At 38.2% G+C, this 14,366-nt stretch overlaps 1 protein-coding gene across 1 annotated transcript in view; it reads right to left on the minus strand.

Moving 5' to 3' along the window:
* PHF21B (PHD finger protein 21B) overlaps positions 1-13,092 on the minus strand; it is a 34,698-nt gene extending 21,606 nt beyond the window's left edge. The window contains exons 1-4 of the mRNA XM_031553671.1: positions 13,019-13,092; positions 12,615-12,747; positions 6,007-6,357; positions 3,711-3,833 (exon numbers count right to left, since the gene is read on the minus strand). Of these exons, the coding sequence (XP_031409531.1) occupies positions 3,711-3,833; positions 6,007-6,357; positions 12,615-12,747; positions 13,019-13,092 (681 nt within the window). The remainder of the gene's footprint in view (positions 1-3,710; positions 3,834-6,006; positions 6,358-12,614; positions 12,748-13,018) is intronic.
* Between the last annotated feature and the right edge of the window lie 1,274 nt (positions 13,093-14,366).

Here is a 14,366-nt window from a genome sequence, read left to right on the forward strand (position 1 = left end):
AGGAGAGAGAATCTAACTTGAAAACTCAAGCTATTAGGGGCCCAGGCAAGCAAAACTCACAATCCAACTGTGGCAAAGCACCCTATGACCATTGGAGGATATGATCATCATGCTCACCCAAAATAAAATGAATAGGTTTAGGTTGAACTAACTGGAATGTTTAGGTAGTATAAGGTCAAAATGTTCTGTTTCAACCAGAGAAATGTCAGAAGAACACATTTCAACAGTCCCAAGTCAAAATTAATTTGACCATCTTGTTGATGATTCAATTTTCAGCCCAGGATAAAATCAACTAGTAAGTCACTTTCATGCATCAGTAAAAGGAAGCACATCCTCATTTTAGAAATAAAGGATCTAGCTAAGGAGTGGGTTAGAGGGTGAGGATTGGATATCCATACTGTTCTTCCATCTGTGAAAATATCTACATTCAGAAGATGAACTAACAAAGCCATAAGATAGGAATACTGTCATTCCACGATCCCCTAGTATGTAATTCCTCCTGTAGATTAAAGAAATATAATTTAAATCCTAATCACCAGCAATTTGGATGGGACATATGCCATATTTTTGCCCTCCATAACTTTGGTAATGACAAGCACATGTACATTCGCATGTCGTACCCTGATTTCATTAATGCTCACTCCTTACATGTCTAAAACACCAGCTACACACAGTGGGGATTCCACATGTGAAGGGAAAGATGAATATTTGATCTGAGACCCACTGAGAAGATCTGAGAAGAAAATTTGTCAATTGAGTAGAATTACAAGCTTCTCTCCACCCCTACTGAAAGTAACTTCGTGGCAGGATACATCAGCACTCTGAGCAGAAGTGATAGAGACATTTCAATACAGAATCAGAGAGTTGGAATGGTTAATGTGAAACTGTATTTTCCCAAAGGAGCATAGATTGTCTATCTTACCCAAAGATCAGGCTGTAAAGGGAGCATGTATTTTCTGACATCTAAACTAACATTATTTGTGTACAGGAACCCTTGCTAAACAATTTTCTCTATTTATACTAACAGTATTCAAATATATATCTAATTAAACGTAATGACAGCATACTTGCTTAACGTACGAAGAGCTTTCATAAATGGACTTGATAATTATCTCACTATTAAAGAAAGGAAGCATTAGCTTTTATAGTTGTTTGGAAGATGGATTCTTTTTAAAGGATTCAGTAAAAGCTGCATTCATTTTAACAAGCATATTATATTAACAGCATTTTTAAAATGGGTTTTGCTATTTCATGCTCATGCAGCCTATTGGATTAAACTCAGAATACTGCTTCCACTGCAGTGCTTTGCTTTCAAGTACCACAGAGTAATGGCAAGGCAATGCTGTTTCTTCTCTGCGCAGGAATCCACAAAACTGATCCTTTAGTTTTTCCAGCTTTTTAATCACTAGCATTTAGTCCAAAACAGCAATGAGTATCTCTTTGTCCTTCTTAGATAGAATTTAAAACACTGTTAGCTAAACAACCAGCATTTCTGGCATTAGTTTTTCTTTTAAATAAAAAAACGCTAAAAAAGTACCAGAAATGTAACATTTTACTGACACACAAAATGAAATGCAAAATGTTTTGTGCAATTCTGACCGTCTCTTTCTGTACTAAACTCAGTAAAACAACAACAACACACTGATGACAGAAAAATAACAGGCACTTTCTTCACAGAAGAACTGCTCCCTAGCACAATTCCTTAATTTCTAGCTGGGGAGCAGAAAGTTCAAGGTCAGGACAAAAGACAGCCAGCATCCTCGATCTCTTGTTTGTTTAGAAACTCAGGAACTGCAGGTGGAACTCCTGGCTACTGGAAGGTCTGGTTATTTCTGGATTATTTATTTTGAATTTTAAATGTAATTTGTTCAATCCCATCTCTCACAATGGAAATTTATGTTGAGACATACTTGAGTTCCTGCCTCAGTTTTGTGCTTTGAAGACAAATAAAGGTGTGGAGAGAAATGCCTAGGATGCTTGTTTTCCTTAAGAAAAGATCACAGTATCTTTGTTACTCTTTGTCTCAAATTTAATCATCTGTTAAACAGCCATGACTGCTTTTAGAAATATGCAGTATGTCTTTTCATGAAGCAAAACAAAGATTTTTACAAAACCATTTCATTTTATAATTGCATGTTCTATTTATGTCATTACATGTGTTTACACTAATTATGTTGTTAGCTCTAATTACACTAATTGCTCAAATACATTATAATCTACTAAAGTTTACTTTCAAAGCACAAAAGAAATTAACTCTAGACCTAAAGACCTATATATTTATAGCTGTGAAACAAATCTAAGAAAAGAAAAAAAAAGTCATACTTTCATACTTAAGGACACGGCTTCAGCATCCTACCTACCCAGAAAAACATGCTTGCTGAGGCCTCCTGTATGTACTATGGGAACAATGATCTTGGTTACAAAAAGGCAACCAAAGAGACCATTGACACCAGGACATGCTCATTAGCAATTTAACAGAAAGCTATACCAACATGTGTCCCCAGTCACGTGGTCTCTTCCTGCATCCCTCTGGAAGATATTTGCTTAATATACTTTTGCAGGGGATAAGTTATGGGCAAAGAAAAGATGATGTTTTTTTCTAAAATTCTTTTTCAAGCAGAATCTACTAGCCTTTCTGCCCAGCAGGTGCTGCACAATAATAATAATAAGGAAACATTTCTCTAAAGAAAATAGATTCATGTGGTCCGATTGTTCAGTGACAATGAAGATTCATACCAAAAGTCAGATTTTAAGCTGGGGAGATTTCGTAACTGTTGTTCAGCAGGGCTTCTGCATAAAGCTGTGATGTTCTAGGCCAGAAGTCACAATATTTATTCCTTAACACTCTTTTAAGTATACAAGCCTCTCAAAATGGTAAAACGAACTACCACCCACACTGCTCACATAACATTAAAAACTTATATTGCACTAGTGCTCTTATACCTACAGCTCCGAGAATGCCTTCTTGCTACAAGCATATTAGAGTAATAAGGTTAGGACGTCACGTAATCTGAGCATTTCAACATCAGAAGTAAATTCAGCTTGTATAATTTCTCAAATTGCCTCAAAAGTATGCACAATCTAATTTGAATATATCTAGTAAAACCAAAACGCTTGTTAAACATAGTCTCCATTTCTACATCTTCTGATTTGTATTTTTCTTTTACATAGTAAATATAGTTCATGAAAGAGTTTTAACCCTATAACCTGCTCTTTATTCAGAGAGAGAATGTGTACATATTGAATAGCAAGCACACAGCAAATGCATAGAAATATGTCGCTACACGCAATCTAGAGGTTGCAAAATTCATTACAAAGAGAACAAAAATGTAAAAGATCAGCTTATAGAAAGAAATATTAATTTGATCTCATATACAGCCTGTAAAGCTGGTGTTAGTTATTTGCTAGCATAAAATAAAATATTATCAGCTTGTATATATCTTTCAGAAGAAATACAATTATACTCATACAAGGTGCCTGGATCATTGTAAGACCTACAGTTCTTACATTCTGCGACAATGGAAGATTTGAATGATGCAAACCAAACTTGTCAGAGTAGCTCTCTAGGGCAGGAATCACTCCATTTGCAATCAACCACAAGCACAAATACAGTAATTATATATGCACGCAGAAAAGTGTTTAAAAATGGTCCCTAGAGTTCAACCATACTGTAACAGATTTACAATACTACTAATAATAAAATAAATCACCTCTGGATTTTCCTCCTTTTTCTTTTTGGTAGGAGGGGGTCCCTGAGCTGACTCTTCAGGAGGTTTCTTTGTCTCCACTTTACTTTCTGTCTGGGTTTGGACTTGAGGCTGAATAATGATAACCTAAAAGACAACGTACAAACAAAAGAACAGAATTCACTACACGAAACTGGAATTTTCTGCCTGAAACTTGATTCTTCACAGAATGGTTAGTTGATACCTATGTAGATAATAAATGCAAATCATAAGTCAATAGTATCAAGAACTGGATACCTAGCTTAGGTCTCTAAATCTCTACTAAACTTTCCACAGATTAATCTTTATAGATGTATCATAAACTAGCAGCAGCCTAAGGGAGCCATTTGACATTAACATCTCTGCAAATCAGGACACTGTATTCAGAGGGCTAGTGAAGCTGTTTCAGTGGCCTAAATTTACTATCCAGGTTGTCAGTGATTCTAAATTGTTTCCTTTAATTCACTTCACATACACATAGAAGAGATGGAACTACTATACACTCAAAGTAATAGCCTGACCTCAGTCATCCCAGTGTTATTTCAGAGTAAGTACACGTGGAGTGGAGGGAAGGTGCTCCTCAGAAATACTGATGTAACTGAGATCAGAGTTGAGTCCTAGTATTTACGGATTATGAGTGGTGGACATCCAGTTTTGTGTAAACAAAGTAAAATACACTTTTTAAATTAAAATTAACTGAGTTTTAGAACCTTATCTATAGGAATTATTATACAGATTTCTTATGCATGCATCTATTACTGTCTGATTTACTACATAAAGATTTACATGTTACAAATAACATTACCTCGGAAGGCATTAAATTAAAAGGAAAGAAAGACAATTTTTGATGCCAGAACTACACACGTGACTTTACACCCATAATCAAAGCTTCATAAAGGAGTATGGAAGTTTCCCAAGTTCACCTTCTTGATGAAAGCTATTGGATTTCAACATGGAGTCTCTTCCATCTAATTGCTAACCTTAGACCAATTTATTTAACTGTTATATATGGGTACTTGATTTCCACTCAGTCACTCTAAAAGACTCAATAGCATAAAAAGGTATTTTTTTAACCAGTAACTAGTTTGAGAAAGAAAAATAAATAATTTTAGAGAAGTATGGAAGAGATGCTTAGTTTTATTTATTCACAAACCATACTGCATCCTGTATTCTTTGTTAGCACTGTATGAAAACCTGTGCTGCCAATAATATCCAGAGCAGCGGGATCCTAGCAGCAAATTACAATGAATGTCTGCTGGTTTTATTGGCAGACTTCATTGAATCTATTTCTGGTACACTACACGAGTGGTGAAGTTCTTGTATTTCAAAGCTGAAAAACTGTACAAACAGGAAACAATAAATTTATAACTTGATTTTTTCCTACTGATCTGTTGATCAGTTTTGAAACTCTGATCTCTCATTTCATTTGGCTTGCCCCTGGAAACATAGAAGGGAATGCCTGATTATTTGATACATTCCCCTGGGACCAGTTGATATAACTGATATCACCATATAATTGAAGAGGGAGTCCATAGGAAATTTGAGCCTGCAAAGAAATCTGAAATATTATTAATAAGAAATGGTTTAAGAAAAGGGAAGATCATAATGTCAAGTTATATACTGATGCATTTTAATCCCACTAAAAACAGGCTATTTACATTGATAAATGTTTACTGGCATCCATGTGTCCTGCTAAGGATTTTCCCATTGCTTTCTGAATGTTTCTTTTCCCAGAAACCACCGGCATTATTCCATATAGAGCTGTGCAGGACAAGAGGGACAGGCACTTATTAGAAAGAGTCCAATTGTGGGCTATCAATACACTCAAGCAGTTCCGTGAGGAAAGGCTGAAACAGCGGGCTTTGTCAGCCTGGAAAAGAGAATGCTTCAGGGGATCTATTCAACATGTGCAAATCCATGAAGAGAAGGTAGACAGAAGATGGAAGTGGGGTCTTCTCTATGGTGCCCAGTGCCAGAATCAGAGCCAATGGGCACAAATTGGAGCAGAGGAGGTTCCCTCTGAATACCAGGAAGCAATTCTCTGCTGTGCAGTTGTCAGAGCATTGGCACAGGTTGCCCAGAGGTTTTGGAGTCTCCTCCTTGTAAATCTCCAGAAGCCACTTGGATGTGGTCCTGAGCACACTGTTCTGGGTGTCCCAGCTTGAGCAGGGGACGGAGCAGAATTCTCTTCCCACCTCAGTGATTCTGTGAACATCCTGCTCACATCAGCATCATAATTCCCGTGTTTGGCACCTCAAAGGCAGCACGAATCTGAACCTACCTTGCTATCGGCGCTGATGAGGAGTGGCTGCACTTTGATGCTGTCATTGACCACAGAGACAGTAGCGCTGGTGCTGATAGGGGCTGCATTGCTGGGGGAGGTGGAGATGATGGCGTAGGCCACACCGGCACTGCTCAGAGGTGATGAGAGAGGGGTAGGATCAGTGACGCTCTGTGCCTGGCTGTTAGGCGTCTCTACATGGCTGACGGTGTTGTTGGCAGTGGGGAGGGCAGGGCTGGGATTTTTGATGCTGACGACAGTCGCCTTTTGGAAGGTTGGAGGCTGCTTGGATGGTTGGTCTCTGCATGGGGAAATAGGGAGGCTGTCTGGAATCAGGGTCTTTGGCCTAACCTGAAAAAAAAATTAGATGTTATTAGGCATAATCCAACACTGTAATGGATAAATGCTGCATACATGCACTCTGCCCATAGACTAAAATTGTATTAGCCATGCAACAAGAGCGTCTACAAAAACATAACATTGCAACTCCAGGTTGACAGCCATTCATTTTCCAGTAGACGTATTCTCTCCACTCCTCAACTGAGCCATTCTGTAGTCCCTAACTCATTGCAATGCTGAACAAGAAGGGAGAAAAAAGTCAGTCCGTCCCTTTTATTAGCACACATCCAAAGGCACTTCCACGGATGGAGGAGAAGCCATTTGCCAGTGTTTGTGTAGGCTGCACCTTTTCATGGAACAATGAATGATAGCTGAAAACAATAGTTTCCAGCTAATGTGATGTGTTTCCAGTGGAGTAATTAATGTCAGCCTGTCAACAGGGCTCTGACTGAACAACGTGGTAACTACAGTTCTAGAATTGAAAATAAATAATTTAAACTGCTTCACATGAAGTTAACTTCACTCCTGGCTTATTCGTTAACATGGCCACATAAAACAGCTGGCTCTTTGTGTGCTTATTTCATCCTGTCACTTCTTGCACCTTCCATACTGTGAAACAAAATGACAAGCTCTAGCAGACAGGCACTGGAAACAGCTGCCTGTGCCCTTCCAGTCTGCTGCATCCAACCTCCAGCCTTAGTACTCCACTGAATGAAAAGACAGGGATGTACTGATGTAAGGAAAATCACCTCTCGGGGCTGGCCATAAGCCTCTGTCAAGGAGGAGCCAACCCATATCTCAAGGAGAATACTTGCAACACATGTATTTCAACTCTTTGTACTTCAGTAGCTCAGCCCTCAGTTACCACTCGGTCCTAAGTTCAATGAACAGTACAAATATGCATTAGAATTACAGTCCCTCTTAGGGGTATATGAACTACAAGCAATTAAGGCAAATGGAAAGCGAAAAAGCAAGTCGAGCCAGGCTGGAGGCCTTGCCCAAGGTGTGGCAACAGATAAGCAACAAAGCTGGAAGCCAGTTCACTCACAGCTTTGGATTGACACTGAAAGGCCTTTCAGACTCAACGCAAAATGTCTCAAAACTACACTAAACTAGGACAAACCACACTCAAGATATGCTGACAATAGCCCAATTTTTTTTTCTTTTTTCTTGCTATTTTTCCTCTATTCAGTGAGTTCAGATTCACATATTTAACATAAGGATTACTTAATTTACTTAGTTAAGATACCAGACAAATATCTTGTCCAAGATATTTTAGAAAGGAGTTTATATTTAACTTCATATTGACAACTTGGTAATGATCTAATTTTCAAAAGCAATGCCCAGAGGTTTGGTTTAAAACCATCCTCACTCAGGCATTTCACAAAACTAATGCTTATTACATGAAAAAGCACCCAGTGCAATAGCAGCATGAAGCAGAGACAGATACTTAAGGCACCTTGTTCATGTCTGGATCAGTCAATTATACAAGCAGATATTGTAATATCTATTTTTACACTTTCATAATAATACCATTTTCCCTCCTATACCTTATATAAGTCTTTCATATGTAAGCCTTTAACAAGCTGTTCAAGCCCATGTGCTCAGAGACATGTTCACAGAAATAGTGCCATTATTCAGAAAAAGTCTGAGACGCTTGGCAAAATACAGTTAAAATGTATTCTCTTGGCCAAAAAAAAAATCGAAATTTAATTCTAAGCTGTCTGGCAAACTTCTAAATGTTGCTATTTCTCCTTCAATGTTTTTTAATTGTAAATTAATGTAACACCAGTTACCAGCAGAAATATTGCAAACGCACAAACAGATAAGCTCACATACACAGAGGGTGAGAGAGAGAAAATAAATAGTAGCTCTCAGATCAAAGACTTGATGTAACAGTCCCTGAGATCTTTAGAAATAATCAAGTCTGATAACAAATCATCTCAGTAGCTTTTTTAGCCAAAAACTGTCAGGCAGTCTATACAGATCTACTGTTATCTGTCACTGTCGCTTGCGTGTTTATATTTAATCAAAAGTCTACTGAAAACTAAATTCCTATATATACTCTAACTCCATAGCTGTCTTTTCTACACCATTACCTACATATATATTGATGAGTGTAATACTTCAACAGATTTTGTACAGGCTTTTTATGCAATTATGCAAATTCTGCAAGTTGTGGATGTCTGCATATGACTTTCCTACATAATAAGATCTTCCTGCCCATTTACGCAGACAATATTTCAAAGTAACTTATTCCCTAAAAAGGCTTTTCTATTGACGTATCCAATACAACTTCTCAGTGGTACAGCACAAGAATCCAAGCTATTCTGAGCCTATGAAGAACATAAGCTGGGCATTTTCTGCCACCTTGTGATACAAAGAAGGTATAGCGGTCTTCCTATCCTAAGGCTCTGCAAATTCCCTGACAAGTTCATAGTTGTGAAAGCACACTTGTTACAGAGTAATTAAAAGAGTTGATAACGGGAAAGTTTAAGGTGCTCCTAGCACAAATTAAAGCAAAAATAAGTTAAAGTTTAAACAGTATTTCTTTCCACAGCCCATGGACATGGATCCAAAAAAAAGAAAACATGCGTAGAAATCCCTTCCTATTCACAGTGCTCTAACACCTACGGATCATAGCACTGAGTGTAAGTGTTCAATAGTGCTAAGGGGAAGATCTCTAACAGTTTCACATTACCTGCTACAGTAATAAGAATAAACGGTGTCAACTAGGAAGGAAAAAGAAAAAAAAGAAAGAGTGAGCTAACAAATTCCTTCCCTGCACTGCAAAGCAGTTGCCTAAGAGTCACCAAGGAACAGGAGAAAAAATGGGAGCAGAGTATGGACTGTCTTTTACATACAAGGTGATAAAAATCCTCTTCCACTGCAAGTAGCACAGGTTGCATGGTACCACCTCCCACTAGAAGTCATGGCAAATAAAAGGTGCCTAAGTTTGGAAGAGGAGAAGGGAAGAGGAAGAGTAACAGACAGCATGTATGTCACAAAGAGAAACTGCAACTGTTTTTCCTGTAGCTCAACACTTCCTCTCCTCAAATATCTTTCATTTAACTTCTGACAGCTGTCAAAACAGAATGTGATACTACCAGGGCTATAAATGTAGTAGAGGAAGAGCTGCTTCTTGAATACAGTGATTTCACAATGCCACGTTGTTCTCAAGTTTGCTCAATAACCTCAATAACAAAAACATTTTATTTTAGGCAGCATTATTCAGACACCCATGGTATTTCTCAAGTAACCTGCAAGAGAAGATATTTCCAGACCTGGGAATTCATAAGGTGGCTTTTCAGACCAGCAAATAACAGGGAGCTGGATCCAGTGAGAGGTGCAGAGTGCTCTTTTCTTCAGCAACCTCTAATTTCATGTATTTTAAAGAGTTTGAGATCAGAATGGAATCAGCTCTTGTGACTAGCATGTCTCCTTGAGCATCCCATATCATTAAACTCCGTCCAGATGCCCCTATGTGAAGCTAAAGGCTTCCATTACACTGAAACATCATTCCAGCTCTCAAAAGCAGAAATTGTTGCATACCACTGAGGTGCACGAATGGCTAAGTGGCTGCAGTGGCAGAGCCTGATATGTGTCACCTAACTGACAGAATCAACTGTGATTATGGGCAATCTATGTCCTATCAGGTAAACCACTCCTGTGCTGTAGTAAAGAAAAAGGTAAAAAAGAAAAACCCTTACAAAACAAGTCCTCAAGACCCAGCTCAAGCAAGTGTGGGGGAGATGAGAATGAAAACACAATTACTCCCATCTCTGTGGGCAATGATATGTAGTCCTAAAGGACAGGACTTAATGAGAATTGTTATCTCTGTGCAGATCTGCAGGTTCTCTGAGAATTCTGGCAAATACATTGTCTTCGTGGCCCAGTGAGAGAGGAAAGATAAAAGAGAACTTCAATTACAAAATGAAAAGAGATCATCATGATCCTCCAAGTCACAAAATAGCCATAGAATTGATCCCAGAAACTGAAGTCTGATTTTAACAGGAAATATGAAGGACTTCTTAATGATGAATTCATCGTCAGGCCCCAAAACTTCTAATATTTCATCATGCTTGCAAGTGGCATTTTATTGCAAGGTTGAATTTGCCTAAGTTCAGCCTCCAGTCCTGGATGTTGCTAAAGCTTTGTCAGCAGCACTGAAAAGCCCTCCCCCTTCCCAGCACTAGATATAAGCTGGATCGTGCTCAGCATCAATCAGCCCTTCATACTGGCAGGGGCGATATGTATGAGAGCAAATTTTTCAGCTCAACGCAATATCACATTGCCTTTGAGAGAAAGACCATTATTCACACTTTATTTTCACTTCACCCTTGTACTCGGAGCTTAAAAACAAAAACTCAAAATGTATTTGGCACAATTCATATGTCACAGAGGCAAAGTGCTGGGAGCAGCAGACAGAGCTTTCATTCTTGAAAAGCTTTAGAGGATCACACAGAAAACATTAGCTATGGCTGATAAAATGATTGCAATATGGGGTAATTATAACCTTCACCAGAATGAACAGATGCACAGTGACTTCAGTAAAGCGGTATCTATTTATGCCAGCTGAGGACTGACTTTCTCCATCTTTTTTTTAAATCAATAAAAATTGGGCAGAAAAACAGGTTCTTCATAACTTCACAGTAATGACATATCCTAACATCCAGCAGACCCAAATAAAAGCATTTCTACTTTCATTGATTTTTAGTATCTTTCTTGATTAGCTTCTGTTGTCGTCAGATTGGTCTGATCACAGTCAAAATAAATACAGTTTATTTTCTTGCCACAATGGCAAGATTTTTTGAAACAAGTGACTGCGGATCCACATGGACTTTTCTTCCTTCCTATTGATGGAGCCTCACAAAATAAATAAATAAATAAATAAAATAAAAATAAAAATCTTCAGTGTGCACCATGAAAAAATGCAAGTTCTGCAGCCCACATTTCCAATCCTTGCTGCTCTGGAAAGGCTGAACCAGGGAAGAAATCTTTATCTTCACTGAAATCAACAGCAATCCATGTTGTCCAGAACCACAGTTAGCACCTGAGAATGAAACTTAGTCTTTCATTCTACCTGCCATGCAAATGAAGAATCATTCTGTAATATTTTGACTTTTTTTTTTTTTCAAATCATATGCTCTACACTTGATATTTTCTTCTGGATCACACACCTACTGTTTTTTGGTATTTCAACTTGTCAGTCGTGGATAGACAACTTTAGTGACAAGGGACACCCAGGTAACATAACCCCTGCACAATTTTTAGGTCAACAAAAGCATTTCATCTCATTTTTATTTCTCCTTCAGCCTTGCTTGATGCTACAGAAAGGGAAGCTGAGAGTGTCGTTCATGCTGGAATCTGCCATCTCTGCTTTCTGCAGATGTTGGTGGGAGGCAGTCAGGTGGGAGTTCTTTATTAAAAACATCAGTATTTCAAACACAAACTGCATTTTCACAGGAACTTAACTGACTTTTACTAATGAAATGCACATTTTCTCCTCAATTATACTGACTGCATTTTCTAGTTTGGCATTGGAGCTATTGAGATGATGATTCATAAAGTAGCTCTTATCCATTTACAAAGGGGAAAACTACTATTAAACCAGCAAATTAAAATCAATATAATTTAAAAAAAAATAACAAGCATGGGTTGAAGTTGACAAGGATTTCTGCTTTTTCCTTCCGCACAGTGATCCTATTCTTGAATATACAGTTATCCATGTGCCTCTGAGAAAAGAATGTAATCCTTATTGTTTAGGATTACAATAGAAATATAAAAGCTAGACTGTGATTAAACACACCAGTCAATAACTCACTTCTATTCTAATCTCTTCAGTATTACAAACCAGCTTGCTTCTCTCTCAGATACGTATCTGTGATTAACTTGCTTTAATTTATCTACAAGGTGTCCATGAAGACTTTAGGCACAACCCAGTGAACATCTGACCACTTTCTTCCTATCCTTATACATTTAGGGTTGGGCTCTGGACCATTCCACACAACTGGGTTTTCCTAAGTGACATTCTGGTGTCACTTTAAAGATGGGAATGTCACAGTTTAATGTTGTCCATCACATTAAAATCTTTTTGTGATTTTAGATAATAATGGCACATTATAATAATCTGACCAACCCTGAGTTGTCAAAACCAAAAAATTTTATCTGGAGAAGCATGAGACTTTAACAGTGGAGAAGGTACAACGTTGAATGTTAGAACTGCTTTAATCTTTCCTGGAGGTTGTATGGATATTTTTGGTTCTTACTTGCAGACTATCGTGGAGATCAGTCTTTTCCAGATTCTTTTCAAAATGCTCATAAGACTGGTTAGCTCTGAAGAAATCAAGGACAAGTAACATCCAGTTCTGCTCCTTCACAACTACCACAGATATGAGGGAACTCCCTCATAATGAACAGAAAATCAGATAGAGAATACAGAGGGAGGTATTTTGGAAAGTTTGTATCTGGGTACAGCCCATTTTGCTTCATGTACATACTCATCTTTTTCCAGAAAACTGGATTTCTTGCTAGGGCCAACTGCCAGCACACTCTCATCTACAAGGAATGGTTATAATCATAGCACCTTATTCACATCTTCTTCCATCTTGGCTGCACTAGAGCAATGCAAAATACCTAGCGTGAAGCACTTGGTATGCTCCAGAAAACCTACAATTCTATCAGCAACGCAGCCTGCCTATCAGACCTATCCATGAGCAAGTCACCAAGATTCCCACCAATTGCCATGTTTTCATCATGAGGGTGCTCAAGCACTGGAACAGACTTCCTTTAGAGGTGGCTGGTGCCCATGTCTGTCAGCGTTCAAGGAGTATTTTAACAATGCCCCCAAAAACATGCTTTGACTTGGCTAGTCCCAAAGTGGTCAGGCAGTCTGACTCAGTGATCTTTGAAGGTCCCTTCAAACGTTCCGTTCCATTCCGTTCCGATCTGTTCTGTTTTATTCTATTCTATACCATCCCATCCTGTCCCATCCTATTTTCCAAGCTTCCCATGAATCTCTCTGTATGAAAAACAGAGGAGGTCATGCATCCTGGTGCAGGGAATCTCTACAGCCAGACTGATGTTTACACAGGGAGAGGACTCAACCTTCTTCTCTAAGAGCACAGAACATAAACTGCGTCACTTTTGACAATAAATATTTTCTGTGTTACCCTCCTTGGACAGAAATATACAGAGGCATGTAATTAATAGTAACATGCCTATTAAAAATAAGCAAACTGATAAAAAGAAACGCTAACCAGAACACTCAGCTGCACATGCTTCTTCCTAAAGGGAAAGCATGAGAGAAGAAATAGCTTACAACAGATGTTAATCTTTCTGCTTACTGGAAGGCGTTCCAAATACAGTGACAAGCGCAGTATAAAAGCTTATATAGAATAAAACAGATTAACAATATATTTTTTAAGGGCTACATTTTTCAGCCAGACCTATGCAAACCTTTCCCTTGAAAAAGCAATTTTGTTTCTATGTTTTCTGCGTGCATACAGTCAATGAATATTAAATATTATTGCAAAACCCTTTGCTAGGTTATACACCATGTTGATTAAGGTACCTTGAATTAGATTATACCTCCTTCTCCACTAGCATTCCAACACATCCCCTTTGAAGTGCAGAGGGTTATGTAGCAGAAAGGTGCACGACATCCCTTAGGGGATTATAGTCCTTTTCTCCTCTGACACTGTAATAATGACTTTGCCCAATTCATTGTTCCATACTCAAACAAATAATAAAACACTTTTGTCTCTCTTAAAAATTCAGTTTAACTTCTGATACAGACATGCATATCAGACAGCTTCTTTCCCAGCGTCACAAAGGCCAACTCACATTTAGTAATAGTATTTTTTCCATTTTTTTATGCCTGTGCCCAGTCTTCACATATTACATTCGAAAGTAATGATCGTTTTAGACTTAGGATACAAACAGAGAGATGCTTTGTCACAGACTAGTCTGTGAGAACATTTTTCCTACTATTGCACAGCTCAGGTGCTGGCTAGAAGGGT

Source organism: Meleagris gallopavo, chromosome 1 (genome assembly GCF_000146605.3).
Source record: "Meleagris gallopavo isolate NT-WF06-2002-E0010 breed Aviagen turkey brand Nicholas breeding stock chromosome 1, Turkey_5.1, whole genome shotgun sequence".
Taxonomy (NCBI): domain Eukaryota; kingdom Metazoa; phylum Chordata; class Aves; order Galliformes; family Phasianidae; genus Meleagris; species Meleagris gallopavo.